This window comes from Pteropus medius, unplaced genomic scaffold, assembly GCF_902729225.1.
Source record: "Pteropus medius unplaced genomic scaffold, Ma_sr-lr_union100, whole genome shotgun sequence".
Classification (NCBI taxonomy): Eukaryota; Metazoa; Chordata; class Mammalia; order Chiroptera; family Pteropodidae; genus Pteropus; species Pteropus medius.
In genome coordinates, this window is record NW_024342471.1 from 5652215 (window position 1) to 5668140 (window position 15926).

The following is a 15926-nucleotide window of genomic DNA, read 5'->3' on the forward strand; positions in this document are numbered from 1 at the left end:
TTTGATTCATCAAAATATCTTATTTAAAAAATGAAGAGATTATGATCATATATGTGTGTGTGAGTGTGTGTGTGTACTACAGGGCTCTTTTACTGAATAATCTAGAACTATATATGTGGTCTTGAGCACTTAAATATGGCTAGTGAGAACCGAAATGTGCTATACTGCAAAATTCTCACCACTTTTCAAAGACAGCATAAACAGATGTAAAATATCACATTCATATTTTTTCTATTTGATTATATGTTGAGATTATAATATTTTGGATATATTGAGTTAAATAAAATATATTAAAATCAATTCCACCTGTTTTCTTTGTTACTTTTTTAAATGTGGCTTCTGGAAAATTTAAATTACATTTATGGTTTGTATTGTATTCTAATAATAGTACTAGTATAGAAGATGGCAATTTTTCTCATCTTTATTTAGCAGAATTAAAAGTTGGCAATCTTTTGGACCCTAAATTTTAAAATTTGTGCCTTTGCGGGTCTGGGTAGGGCAGTATTTTTTTAACTTGTCTGTGAAATCCCAGTCTTAAAATCCCTGATGGAATGCTGGGTTACCAATCCATGAGATGTGGTTTGAGACTCAGAAACACAAGGCAGAGGAGAGAGAATTGGGGGACCTGGTCACAGATGAGGACAGCATCAGAATTATTTTTGCAGCATCAGCACAACTGATGGAATTGGGGAATAGTCAGATTGGGAGAAGGAAGGGGACGGTGACTAGATGGGAGAGAGGATTTTGTTTGGATAGTGGGTCTCATCTGGTGACTCTGAACTCACACCCCATTTGTCCATCTCTACGTCTCCTGGAGCATAATCCTTACCCCCTACAATCTGACTCTGAAATTCACTAGACTTTTCCCTTTGGGGGTGACTATATAATTTATCATGAAAGAAGACACTATTAATAATTTTGCCGGAACAACAGAAATAAACTGAGACTGCATGAGTAAACTGGGAAATAAGTCATCTTCAACTGGGGCTTTAAACAATCGAAGCATTCAGGATATTAAATCAAACTTTGTTCAGTGTTAGGAGTTTTTAGGGAGTTACTTTAACTCCTTTGCCTCAGTTTCCTCATCTGCAAAATTGGAAGAGTATAATAGTTCAGGACATGGGACATGGTAAAGGTTCAATGAGTGGTAGCTATAATAAGAGTAACACAACAAAAATTATTTTTTAAAACAAAAAGGTAAAACTATAGAGACAGTAAAAAGATGTTTGGTTATCAGGGTTTGTCGGAGAAAGGGTCAAATAGGTAAAACAGAACGATGAAACTTCTGTATCATACTGTAATGGTGGATACAAGATATTATGCATTTATCAAAACCCATAGAACTGTACAACACAAAAAGTGAACCTTAATGCATGAAAATTAAAAAAAAAATCACTTAGGACATCTGGAGAGTCCCAAGATGGAATACAGCATGTGACAAAACAACTGTATTTACAAAGATAGGAAACAACCTCACTGCAGGGGATGGGGAAAAGGGTGCTGACTTAAGTAACTTTAGAAATGAGTGGACTCTGTAGAACTAACAGCATAAGAAAGTGTACAGAAGTACTGCACTCTAGTTGATAAACTTTCCCACGAGGGTATGGGTTAGCAATGCTGATACTGCTTTATGTGTATACTGGAATTGAATGATTAAGTAAATGGGTGATGAGAGCCAGGTTTCTCACTGTTGGAGTGAGAATTTACAGATAAGTAAGAAAAAGAGACTAGAATGATTCAGGTAGTAATGGATGAGAGTTGTAAACATAAATGTGAACTTATGTTTAGCTTAATATAGGTACAGATGGTTACATACAGAAATATTTATAGGTATGTGATAAACACAGGTTAGTATATACACATATTTCTTTGTTCTGTTAGTTGAGACTTCAAAGAAAAAACACCCCAGCAATGAGCACACTTAGTGCCCAGACCTTGGTTTCTAATATCATTCTCCAACAGAAAAAATCAGGGCTGAATTCCATTGAGAAATGGTTGATTCTAGGACTGGGGCAGGAAAGATACAAGATAAGCCTGGGGCATCATATAGTGCCAGAAAGTAAGGAAATGCTTAACAACAATGAAAAGAAAAGACACACAAAGATGGGGGTGTGTCAAAGGGACACAGGAGCCAAGTAAAAGAGCTGGCAAAGGCCAAAGCTGGAACAATGAGAACAACAAAATTAAGTAGTATCGGAATATAACCTAAAATATGAAATATCTATGAGTTCATAGTGAAATAAATAACTGAATAAATGGAAAAGAGACAAATCTTTAATGCAGAAAAATTCCAAATATCTTATGTAAATATGCCACACTCAAAGAGGTGGAACATAACTTCCCCTTCCTTAAGTGCGGGCTAAGCATAGTTACTTCCTTCCAAAGAGGACAGCATGAAAAGGGGTAAGAGAGAACTTTACAGTGCAGAAACCTGACAAATAGTACCTCAGCCAGGTCATCAAGGTCAACACCAACAGGGATAAGTCATGTTGATGTCTGAGAAACTGCCACAACAAAGAGGAACCTAAGGAGACATGAGATAAATGCGATGTGATTTCTTGATGGGATCCTGGGATAGAAAAAAAAGGATCCTAGGATAGAAGAGTTTTTCCTTGAGTAAAAACTAACGAAATCTGAATAAACTATGAACTTTAGTTAATAACAAGGTATCGATACTGGTTTACTAATTTAACAAATATGCCATATTAATGTAAGATGTTAATAGAAGAAACAGGGGGGATGGGTGATATAGGAGCTTTGTATTCTTTGCAATGTTTTTGCAAATCTAAAAATGTTCTAAAAAGTCGTTTACTTTTTAAAAAATAGCACAGGATGTTAAAAAGACATTTAGTTTATTTAGACTTTAGAGCGCCAAAGCCATTACACAGCCTGCCTTAAAAAGGGAATTTCTTCAGTGGGTTAAGAGAAATATTCACTTATCCTACTGTTTTAATACGTTTTGAATGCAAGAGTTAAATTGTCCAGTAAATGTCGCCTACCAATTACTTGAGTCAATGTCTCATGAAGTCAGCATCAAAAATTTCGTGTGTTTAATTTGTATGTATCTGAAATACAAACGAGGAAAAATGACTAGGTCCTTGATAATTTTAAATTAAATGAAAATAAAAGAAATCCACACAGAGCAGGCATCAATCCCATTGCCTAAATTTTCATTGCCTGAAATTGTTTTAGTAGAGTGACATATATTGTGTAATTGGAACAGTTTTGTTCTCCTTAAATAAAATATTAGCCAAAGATTATTCATGCTGCAACTGACAGGCGTTACTGCTAGTTCTTTCTAATTTAGAGAATTCCTTTTTCTTTTCTTTCTTTTTTTTTTTTGAAAAATTGAGTCTGTTGCTACTTTGAAGCTAGAGGGAGAGCAGGGTCGAAGCTCATTGGTGGTGTCCCTGGGCCGAGGGCAGGCTCTAAGCCAAAGGACCTGCTCATTGGTGGGCTCCCCGGCAGCTGTTCGGGGGGCGCCTGGGATGGAGCTCGGAGCCCATTGGCTGTGTCACTGGAAGATGGTGTAACGGACCGCTAAGGCCTGTGCAGCCGGTTTCTACGGCAACGGAGGCTTGAAAGAGCCACTCATATTTCGGCGTTCTCCCCCAACTCCCCCTTCCGGTGGGGGCAGGGCGGCCTGGATTTGAGGGCCGGTGCTGGAGGCGTGGGGGCTGGGAGTTAAGGGGACAGGGACTTCTTCCCACCAGCCAACCTGGCAAAGGAACATTTGAACTGGGTTTGGGGAACCTGGCCTGCGTGCTCATTGGGAAAAAAACCAGCCAAACAAAAGCACAAAGAAGAAAAAGAAAAACGACATATAATTCCACCCTCTCATGACCTCTCCATCAGTAACGTTTCGTCTGCGAACGACCACAAAGCCTGGCACAGAGTGGGAACTGAATACCTAATGGGAAGGAGAAAGAAAGGAAGGCAAGAAGAAAGAGAAGGAGAGAGGGAGGGAGACTCCAGGATGTGGACAATGTGGCGTGAGACAAAATGCCCTCCCTATTGGGCGGAAAGTCCACAGAACCTAGATCTAACCAAGTATGACAGCCTTCGCTATGGGGGCTTGAAGGAGAAAGGGGTCGCCGGTGCACAAGAAGGAGGGAGGGAGAGGGCGGCAAACAGGATCGTAACTAGGTATTTGGGAGACTTGACTCTGCTGTAGGATTCCGTGGGTTCACCTTCCCGCTGGCTCTGCCACTTACCAGCTGCCAGTGCTTCAACTCTCCAGATAGCAGTATCTTTGTTTGTTAAGTAAAAAAAAAACAAAAACAAACAGTATCTCCTTCATTGAGTTGGTGTCAGAACTGAGTTGCAATAATACATGTCGAGTTCTTAATACCATGCCCAGAACATAGTAAACGTTCAATCACCAGTAGCTATTATAACTGAAGAAGGGGTAAGATTTGACTTGGTGGAAAAAATAGAGAGGTTATCATTATTGTGGTAAGGAGAGAGTGGGGTAGTGTGGAAATCCTACAAAAGAGACCAGTTTGGTTGTCATATAGAAAAGCATGGGAGATGATAGCCAAAAGGCATAAAAGAAAAAATAGTTAACTGTTCACTGAGTGCCTGGCCCTCTGCCAAGTCCTTTACATGAATTGATTTCATTTTTTCACTAGCCCTGATGAGGCAGTTACCATTAAACCCATTTTTCTGGTTAAGGAAACAGGCCCAGAAAGGTTTTAAAGCTTGTCTGAGCTAAGAAATGACATAACCATACAGGCATTTGGGAGGCCCAGGACAAGAGTACAACTGGAGGTCCATATAACATATGTCTCTAAATAGTTAGGAATTATACAACAGTGTACAGTAATATGTTAAATATGTTCTGTTCTCCTTGATGGATGTATTGTCATAACTACCTGGATGACCAGGTTTGAATTATAGTTCTAGGACCCTTGGAATTCTGGGGCAGTATATTGGCCAGTCCAAGGAGAGCTATCCCCTGGATCCTGCATCTAGCACTTGTCCAACTACCTCCCAGCCTATCAGTGAGGGACTCGGCATGCATAAGTGGACATCTCAGCCCCCACATCCAAGCTGTCTTAAAAAGAGTTACTTTGAGACCTAAGCCTGAGGTCTGTAAGGTGTGCATCAGGCAGTGCAGTTGCCCTCAGCTGAGATGGACCCAGGAAATGAGACCCACAAAGGCTCTGTAAACAATCCTAAGGATATTTTGGAAGGGAATTCTGGGGTCTCAGAGAATGTTCTAGAAAGGGAGGGCACAGACTCTGGGTAGGCAGTTCCTCGTGTCTATAGAATCCTCACCCTGCCTCCTGAGGAGGGGTAGTGGGAGGTCAGGGCAGGGCTACTCTTGCCAGGGATAAGTGAGTGTTGAAGCCAGGCATTTGGAATCCAGCAGCCTGGTGCTCCCCTGTGCCTCATAGTGCTGGGAAATATGCAGACTAAATTTCGGTGTGATATGCCCTCAGGGAAACAGGGGAGGCTGGACCTGACTGCCCAGTCTGAAGGAAAGCCTTATCAAAGGTGAGAATACTGGAGTGAATTAGCTTTTTAAGGATGAATGGATAAGTTCTAATTCAGTTTAGAGTCAATGATGGCTTTGCTAAGGGTATCATTAAAGAAGGATGAGTCCACACGTGCTGACCTGTAACCTCGGCCAAGTAATTTCTAGATCATTCATGACATAAATATTTATTGGGCTTTTGTTATGTGCCAGGCACAGTGCTAAATGCTGGAGCTACAACCCAGAGCAAAAAAAGTCATGGTCCCTGCCCTCTTGGAGCTCCAAACTGAGAGACAGAGGCAGATATTAATCAAACTATAGCATAAATAAACATATTATTGGTACCTGCAGTAACTGCTGGAAGGAGGGAGAATATAAGAGGGCCTGGTCTAGAAGGTTAGGGAAGGTTGCAGTTAGGAAGTGGCATTAGAGCTGAGCACCAGGGAAGGTAAGGGTTAACCACATGTCAGGGAAGATAGATTTCTGGAATGACTAGCAGGAGTCAAGCCTGGGTTAGCGGGTGAGGCCCAGAGGAGGCAGGGCCTGGTGGGCCCCAGGGAGGACACAAAGTCTTTGAAGGTCTTTAAGCTGGGGAGTAATGTGATCAAATTTCATTCTTTTGCACTGAAGGAGCACAAGCTTGGAAGCAGGGAGACTAGTGAGTTGGTGGCTGTAATCTTAAACTTTCCCACTAAATTTTCTTATTTTTAAAGATAGAGGAAATGGATTCCTGTCACTGCAGAGTCTACAGTAATTTCTTTGAGGTGTTATGTTGAGTTTTGCATTGATTTTTGTTACTAATTTTTTTTTTTTGCCAAAGAATACATGAAATAGTTAAAACGAAAACAAAATCAACCTTCCCCAAAGATATACCATGGAAAATAAGTTTTCCTTCCATTCCAAACCCCAAATATTTAGTTATTTTCAGAAGCTACGACAGTTACCAATTTCATTAATATTCTTCCAGAGTTATTCTGTACATAAATCAGCATATGTACATGTTTATTCCATCATTTAAAAATGTACTATGTAACACTGAACACTTTAAATATGTTATAATTTTGTCAATTAAGCCTCAATAAAGCTGAAAAAATAATGTTAAAATGTAAACAGCAGCATACCATATCTTGCTTTTTCACTTCAAAATATGTCTTAGAGATTGTTCCATACTTAGACATCTAGAGCTGTTCTTTTTTTTTAACATATAGTGTTCCACTATTTGGGTGTGCCATAGCCTATCTAACTAGTTGCCTATTGATAGACAATCAGATTGCTTCCAGTCCATGGTGCCCTAAGTGCTGCTTCAGTGAACATCCTGATACATACATATTTGTGCACGTGTCCAAATTTAGCTATAGATTCGTTTCCTATAAATGACTGCTGAGTTTACATGAATTTTAAATTTTGATAGTGCCAAACTAACGACTTTCCAAAGATGTTAGTCCATGTTTTATTTTGGAACTCTGCAAAGTTTCCTTTCTCCTCTCCAACATATCTGTGTGTGTTCTCAGGAAACCTATCCTCCCCAAATATTTTTAGTCACATAGCTAGTGGTGCTGTATGTATGTATATTGGCTTTGCACATGTCTGGTATGCTCTTGTGAAACTCTAGTTTTAACTTGATATGATCTGACTCCTGTTCACCCTTAGCTTCCTCTTGTACTATACTCCACCATACAGAACTGCTCTGCCTGCCCTTTGTTGGCCATACCTGAGTTGACGTGAAGAGATGTAATGGACACTTTGGCTGAGCACGAGGTCTCTAAGGAGCCCAAGAGCCTCTTGTGAAAGCAGTTGGATGCTAGACTGACCTCCTAGCACATAGGGAGCCCCAGGGGGAGTAGAAGGGTCAGAGTGCTAGATTGGCATTTTAGGAAGGTTATTTGTTCCTTAGACTGCCTCCTGCCCCCATCTAAGAGGCCCTTGCCATTGACATAAACTCTATCCCCAGTGGGTGCTCTTCAGTCCTGACTTTACTTGACATCTTGCAGCACTCAATACTATTGTTAACCCCAGTTTATATGTCTCTACACTCTTGTTTTCCTTCTCCCTTTTTGGCTGTCCCTGATTAGGTTGTCATGTTATCGTTTTCCATCAGAAAAAACTCTCACATGTCAGAGGTGCTTAAAGTATGAGTCGAGTTGCTATAATCTTTCTTCCCTTTGCTTTCTCTCATGACCCATTAGAAGGCTGTAAAATTTGATGGGTCATATAAGCATTTATAAAAGAATGAAGCGAGAGAATATAAAATACCAGGTGTACTACCCACAGGATTAGGTTAATATTGTTTCTTTATATATATAAACTTTTAAATACACACACACACAATATCAATAATATCATTACATATATTGAGTATATATATATATATATATATATATATATGTATATATATATATATATATATGCATGCATACATGTCTGCTGGCTGCAATGTAAAGTGTACATCTTATTGTGGGGTGTGGATAAAAAGTGTGAAAGATATTATTATAGGACTCCTATGTTTATTTTTCAAGGCTAGAACTCTCTTTAGAATTTAAGATCTATGTATATTGAACCACGTATTCCACATTTTCTCTTAGACATCCTCTATGAAGACCTCAAACTCAACACATCCAAAATCAAACTCAAGACCTCATCCCAAACTTGGATTTTCTTCTCTGTTCTACATCTCTGACAATGGCCCGTCTATCCAAGTGCAGAAAATGGAAATCTGGGAGTCAGTCATCCTTGGTACTTACCCTTCCCCAGCCCATGTCTAAGTCCTGTTGACTTAAATATCTAAATATATCTATACCCTGCCTGCTTTTCTGTATCTCCATTGTTCAGGTCCAAGGTACTCTTATCTCTCACTTGGGTAAACTGAACTTTTTTCTACTTGGGCTCCCCTCCGACCCAATCTCTACAAAGTCTCCTGAATGGTCTTTTAAGAATACAAACCTGACCATGTCACTTCTTTGCTTAAAAATCTTTCAGTGGCTCCTCAACATTCTCAGACTCAAATTCTAAACATAGCTGGCCAGACCCCTAACCCCAAGATTTCCAGCCTTATTTCGTACCATCATCTCCCGCCCCCTCTCTGTATTCTAGCCCCACTGTCTGGGTGGGATATGGTTGGTTGACAGACAGCATCCATTTCCACTCTGTTTATGTGCCTTCTATGCTATACATGCTGGAAAGCTAAAACATTTTCTGACTCCCTTGAAGCTAGGGCTCCAGCAATTAGAATGTCTTGCATGAGGTTTGGAAGATAGAAGGCAGAGGTCAAACAGTTTTGGCTATTTTTGCTCATAAGTAAGGTTGTGGAGTCACCAGCACATGGTGTCTGGCTTCAAGGACTTGATATTTCACTGTCCTGGCAGTAGTACTGGCAGTGGCTTTCTTATTTATTTGTTTGTATGTTTGTATTTTAGGTGAGGCAACCCTTGGTTGACCTCACAGATTGCAAGGACCTTGTCAGCTTACAATCTTATTTCTTTATTTGTTACACCTGCAGCACCTGGTCTTCCTAGGTAGTCTCCCATTCAAATACTAACCAGGCCCGACCTTGCTTAGCTTCCGAGATCAGATGGGATTGGGTTTGTTCAGGGTAGCATGGCAGTAGACTGGCAGTGGATTTCTAACTCTAGCATCCTGTCCTTAGGTGGCAGCTTTAGCAACGTGTCCTCAAACTCAATCTTTCCAGTGATGACCTTGTAGCTCCTTTTTGACTATGAAGGAGGTAGTAGCTCCCCTCGTAGGTCAGTTCTGTGGTGTTCTAAGAGTCATTCCTAATACTCAGCCTAGGGTTCATCACTTTTTTCAATACCTAGAGTGGTTTTTATTTCTAAACCTAGAATTATATACTGGACTTCATTTGATTTCTAAAATTGGCTTGGGCTTCTCCACTATAGGGAGAAGCTATGCTTGTTATTCCTTCAGCATAGTCTAACACACTGCCACCCCTTCACCCTCACCACCATAGCTCAAATCACTCCTTATATATCCTTTCTATCTCAGTTCAAACATTTTCTGTGGGATGTTATTTCTGACCCCTAAGACCAGATTGGTTTTCCTTGTTAAACATGATATCACTTTCTTTTCCTGTGTTATCACAGTTTATAATTACGGTACATTATTTGTATCACTCTAAAACTTGTGCTCCAGGGGGCTTAACTGCTTTGCTGTATTCCATTGCCTACAAAGAGTTAGTGCTTAACATACATGGGTTGAATGAATGAATGGAATGGAGGTGGCTGGAATGGAGGGTGTCAGGACAAAAATGAAGCCTCTTAACACTGACAAGCCCTGTGCCACCTACTCTTGGCTTTTCCCAACTACATCTTCCTGTGACTCTCTAGCCAGCCTGAACATGCTGTGTTCCAGGTTTCTGCACAGGCTGTTTCTACTTCCCTCTTCCCCTCTTATTCATCTTGCAGGTTTCAGTCAAGACATCTCTTCCAGGAGACCTGTACTGCAGAAAATTCTGTACTGTTTTTTTTACCAGAGTATTTAAAAATAATTAACATTAAAACTGGCTTGTTACTTGTCTCTCTCTCCCCAAGTGTACTGTCTTGTTCATGGGTATATGCAGAGCACCTTGCACAGAGGGCCTGGGTCGAATGGCCCTCAGTATTTATTGAAAGTTGAATGAATGTCAACTAGTCGGCCAGACTCAGTCTGGGGATCTCTGCACACTCCCCAAGAGCCCATGAAGAGCGAGGAATTGTAATTTTGGGGCTGCTAGATCAGGAGAGGAAGCTGGGGGAGGTTTGTTATGCTCTAACCCGGAGGCTCAGTCCCCAGACCGCCAAGCAGGAGGCCCGCGGATTCTGTGGGGGATGGGCAGGGAAACAGTTTCTTCCTCAGCTCCCTCCAGGAGAGTTGCGGGGGAGGGGCGGCGAGAGGGAAGATTCCTTCCTTGGAGGCTCTTTGGCACAGGAAGAAGGGGGCGGGGAGTATGATGAATGCAGGCTTTCTCCCCGCCTCTGGCTTCCAGCCCTGTGAGGGAGAAAAACCTAAGGCAGACAAGGGAAAGAAATGAGGGGGCGGAAGAGGACCGGAGAAATCGACGGAAGGGTCTGTTTGCTTTGGGAGACAGGAAGGCGAGGCTGAGCTGGCTCTGAAAGGCAGGGTTCCCAAGAGCCAATCAGGCCCCAACTACACTGGATCAGCTCTGGATATATCCTCGAATCACTGATTCAGAGGGTCAATACACTGGGAACTTTAACTCTTAGGATCAGATCATCTTAACATCTGAGCTGGAAAATACTTCAGAGGGTTGTGAGTGCGTGTGTGGGTGTGTGTGGGTGTTGGAGGGGGAGGGGGAGATGTCTCAAGGGCTAGCTTGGAAGAGTATTAATTCTCTGGGGTTACCTGGACTCACTCTCTCCCATATAGGTAGAAAAGATGGCATTTTTTGAAAGCCCATGAACACTTTGCATCCAATTCCTGGCACTTAAAATAACTAAGATGATGAAGCTGACGTCTTGTTTTTTTTCACTGGTTTGTAATTTCCTGAGGGCAGAGTACTCATCTTAGTACCGTTCAAAACTGTGGTCTCCAACCTGGCTGCCCATCTGAATTGTTTTGGGATGCTTACTAAAAGTTTTCACTCACTGCAGTGATTTTGATTCCTTGGAATTTAGTTAAGGGCTTAAAACTTGAGTTTTAACAGTGTGCTAAGTGATTAGCACACTGGGTTTAGGGAACAACTCCAAAGGGCCTGGCACAACAGTGTAGGGCTCATGTTGCCTGCAGTGGATGGAACTGTATTTGCAGGGCAAACAAATGGTGTGTAGGAAGTATGGATTGAACTAGAGTCTGTGTACTCATGCACCTAACACTCTGAAAGGAAATAGCGCAGTAATGTTAGCAATACAAAAGATAAATATTTATTCAGAACAAAACTTTTAACAATGGATTTTACATTCTAAGCCACAGGGAAATAGCAAAACATAATACAAAAGGAAGATAAAAACTTAAAAGTAGTGTATTGTCCTTTCTACTTTAACTTGATAACACTTAGTTGACTCAATTGTTCTCTAACTTGGCCTATTTTGCAAGTACATTTTAGAATTTAACAACTCACTTATTCTGGGTTAAAATCATCTTTCTCCTGAGAGTCAGGAGGTTGCAGGTGAGCTCCAATAGCTGCTTCTCTTGGGTTTCTAACTACTGAGGCTAAGGTGCAAATGTAAACCTTTGGTAGGTTTCCTTACACAGGAGCACCCCCATTTCTCACTGGTGGTTATGGGGAAGGGTTAAGGCCCCAAAGGACCAGGCACACCTTAATCCAGATATAGTACCCCAGGGAGCTATAAGTGCACCCTGGATTCTGTTCCTGTCCCTCTGCTATCTTTAAAATATTTGGAAGCCCCTGCTAAATCGTCCCTTTCTGCTTCCTCCCCCAGATTATTTCTTAGCATTCCTCTAAACTCATTATTCTGGAGAGATCAGACTTTCTGGGCCCTCAAGTGTTGAGGAAAATGTTATGAAGTGTGAGAGGTAGTGGAATGAGCACCGTGTTTGGGGTCAGGGAACTCTACTCTAGGCCTAGCTCTGGCACCAGACAGCTATTTAATTTTGACCCAGTCATTTAACCTCTCTGGGCCTGTTTCACTGTTGGAAAACCAGAGGATCATTCTAAATCAATTTTTAGGTCCTCTCCAACAGGAAAATTCTAGATTCCAAGATTCTGTGAAAAATGGCTTCTGAGCCACTGAGAAAGAGCTATCATAAAGTCCATGTATTTTAATGCCATAAGAGAGGCCCTTGGCCACCATTCAGAGCTTACATACACTTCTAACAACACTGGTTTCACAAATTCTCAGACTACACATATTAGAAGCAGCAAATTAAAAACGGAGGGGAACAACTGCAAAAGATAGACACCTTGGCAGAAGTTACAGTTCTCAAGTCAACAAACACTGATGGAGTGCCTACCATGTGCTGGGCCCTGTACCTAGTACTAGGGCACGATGATGAACAAGGCAGCCCAAAGGGTGAAAATCTGGGGAGAAGACAAGGCATGGGGAGTAAGAAGTACAAAAGTCCCCAAATACAAAAACAAAACTTAAAAGAGGGTGACATATCTGCACACTACAGTTCTTGGTAGTCGTTACTGATGACAGTCACCAAATCAGAAAAGGCCGAAATGGAGTAAACTCAGTTTAAGAAGGCAGAGAGATAGAGATGACTCTTGTAGGTTTAAAAAGATCTTCGGACACGGTAAAAAAATGATTTTAAAAAAAGTTTTGGCACTTAAAGAGGGGTAAGCTGGCTCTGTGTTCACCCTGGCATGCAGGCGGGTGTTCAGTGCCCGGCCACGCCGGTTAGCTGCGCTGCCACGGAATTGTGAACTGCTTTGGGACACTGGGCAAAGGCGTGTCCTCGCTTGCCACAGAGGTTGCATACGATGCCCTTCCGGCAATAAGGGCTCAGGTGCCCCTCCTCCCCGCACCTGAAGCACCTGTCCTGCGTGCAGCTGCCGCTCATGTGGGTCCGGGAACCACATTTAAAGCACGTCTTGGGTTGCCCCTTGTACCAGCTGTAGCCCCGTTCGGCCCCCAGGAAGAAGGCCCCAGGCAGGTGCCTGACCCCGCCCTCCCCCTGGCGCAGCTCTATCTCGCACTTGTACTCCCCGGTCCAGATCCCAAACCTGTCGGTCACTTTCACGGGCACGGCCAGCACATCGCAGTGGCGCTTGAGCCAGGTCACAATGTCCTCCACGTCCACGGTCTCGTTCCGGAAGAGGATGAAGAGCGTCTTCAAGCTGGACTTGCTCCGCCCCAGCACCACAAAGTTCTCCCAGCAGTCCTCCTGCTCGCGCTTCTCCTCGTAGACGCGTAGGAAAAGGGCTAGCTTCTCCGCCGAGCGGAAGCTCACGTCGAACTCGCGGCTGCCGGGGATCTGGATGACCGCGTAGATGTCGCTCGGGTCCATGCCTATGGAGCGCAGGATGAGCGCGCCGACCACGAAGTCCCGGGTCGGGCAGGCGCCCTCGTCTCCCTGGAAACAGATGCGCACGAGAAAGCGGCCCTTGCCCGGGCCCGCTGCTGGGCTCACCACCACCGCCTGATCGTCCTGGGGTTGCTGCTCAGCCTCGTCCTCCGCCGCACCGGGCCTGGCCGGGGTCGCCATGGCCGCCGTTTCGGCCTTCTTCCTCCTACCGGCCTCCGTTGCACCCTTCTTCTTGCGGGGGTCCGCCGTCTCGCCCGCCGGGTCTCTCCGGCGGCCCTTCGGGTCTCCGTGGCCTGCCGGGGGGAAGTCGCCGAGGCCCGGCGCCGCTAGGCCCGCGGGGGCGCCAAGCCCACCGCCCGCGCCGCTACTTTCCTCTTCCCGCCGGGGCGGTCGTGAGTCGCGGAACTCACCCTTCTTCTCGGCTAGGTTCTTCACCACCTGGGCCCAGCCCAACTTCTCGCGGCTGCCCTCGGCCTCCTCGGCCCGGGCTGCTGGGCGCGTGGGGGGCAGGAGTTGCTGCCGCCCCCTCTTCCTCTCTTCCTCCGCGCCGCCGCCGGTGGCCATTTTACCTCCTTCCCAGCATCCTCCACTCGCTCCCGCAGCCAAAGGGAGCCCATCGCGCGCGCCCGCGGCCCGTCGGGGCTGTGAGGGTTTCGGGCTTTTTTTTTTTTTTCTTTTTGAGGGGTGACGCTTCTCTGCCCCGCCCCGCCAAAATATATTTACACGCGGCGCAAGGCGGCCAGCGCTTGCCGGGAGCCCCCTGGTAACGGCTGAGCCTAGTTTCCAACAGGGCGTACTCCTCGGCACCACCGCGGGATGGGGAACTTGGAGCGCGTCCCTGTCCCTTGCGAGGGTTTGGCAGCCTTGGGCCTCGCTCTCGAGGATTTGGTATTTCGCAAGCGGTCCTTGATGATTCATTCAAGCAGCATTACTAACGGCCCTCAGCCTAAAGGCGGGACAGAGTTGAGAAAGATCTTGCCCATTTTTTCTATTTATACCTTTTCTATTAAAAACAAAAGCAAAACGTTGCTCTCTCACAATGTGTTATTTTCCCGACGTTGGATTATGAACATTTTCAAACAACGTTGAAAGAATTGTACAGTAAACATTTTATCTTTAACTTTTTAATATTTTAACTTCCTATCGTTAAAATTTTACTGTACTTTATCACACCTATCATCCATACCTATATCCATCAGTCCTTATTTTTTTGCTACATTTCCAAGTAAGTCATATTGCATTCTTTTAAAAAAGATCTCCAGCATACTTATGATGACAATTATATCGAGCACTTAAGTGCCCTGTGCTGCTCTAAGCACACTGCAAGCTTTATTACATGAAATCTTCCCAAAACAATGCTGTAATTACACATTTTACAGGACGCAGGGGCTTGGAGACGGGGTTAAATCATTTTGCCAAATGGCAGAGTTAATAGATGGCCCCACACGTAGATGGCTTATATTTATTAAACCGCTTTGCTTCTCACATTGTGGATCAGGACTATTTGCATCAGACTCTCCAGGAAACATATTAACAGATTCCTGGTTCAAGTTAGCACTGGACAGGATCTCTTTCTCATCTGTCTCAATTACTGCTTTGGAAACATTGATAAAATTTGGGTGGCTGAGAGGATGGGTTTAATATCCTTTGTCAGCTTTGTTTGTTTGTTTTTTTTTTCATCATATCTGTGTGCATTTCAGTGACTTTTCTGATTTTAGTGAAAGAAAAGGTGGATTGTGGAGTCAGGGAGACCCTAGCTTGAATCTGAGGGCTTCACATCTCATTCTTGTTACATGGGGCCAGTGACCTCAGTTTTCATGCCCTCAATTCACTCACCCATAACAGAGGAATTTAACATCTTTCAGAGGACTAATGTAAGTTTTCAAGGATATAAGCTGTGTTAAAGAGCTTGGTCCACAGTGGGTTTTCTAGAGAGGTTACAGGATTGGGTAATTTAATGGCTTAATGCTATAATAACAGATTCCCTTCACTTTCCTCATTCCATTCAGTTAACTCTGCTCACAGTTCCACAATTCTGGGAATGCCACACAGATAGGGACAGTATCTAGTTGCAGATGAGGGAATGTTTTTCTGTAATTAAAAAAAAATTTTAAGTATGATAAAAATCTTTCTCAAAAGCCTCTGAATAGACTTCTCACCCTGTCTCCTTGGCCAGACTTATCACATGCGTATGACTAAACCTAAATAACTAGCAAGGGAAATGGGCCCACCAAGTCTAGCTCAGACTAATCATGATTACTAGAGCTGGAACTAGGACTGGGGCTGGGGCCTGCCTCCTCTAAAGCCAATGCATACCTAGCAAGATCAGGGGTTGTTAGCTGGGGTGAAAGGGAGAAATGGCTGTTGGGTAGGCAACACCTGGGTCTGCCACATACCTCCCATTTTTTAACTGTTTCCTGATACAGAGCTTCCCAACTGCAGAGCCATGGTACAGTGGGCTCTGCAAATGAGAGTGCCCAATATGGTGATTCCCTCGGCTTTAGGG

At 43.6% G+C, this 15926-nt stretch overlaps 1 protein-coding gene and 1 pseudogene across 1 annotated transcript; both read right to left on the reverse strand.

Annotated features, from left to right (window-relative positions):
- Positions 1-8966: 8966 nt before the first annotated feature.
- LOC120604172 (uncharacterized) lies at positions 8967-9085 on the reverse strand (annotated as a pseudogene).
- A 2242-nt stretch (positions 9086-11327) lies between these two features.
- Positions 11328-14323, reverse strand: ZCCHC3 (zinc finger CCHC-type containing 3). Its single transcript, XM_039863983.1, has one exon. It carries the CDS (start codon positions 13982-13984, stop codon positions 12773-12775), a length of 1212 nt encoding a protein of 403 aa, XP_039719917.1. The 5' UTR covers positions 13985-14323; the 3' UTR covers positions 11328-12772.
- Between the last annotated feature and the right edge of the window lie 1603 nt (positions 14324-15926).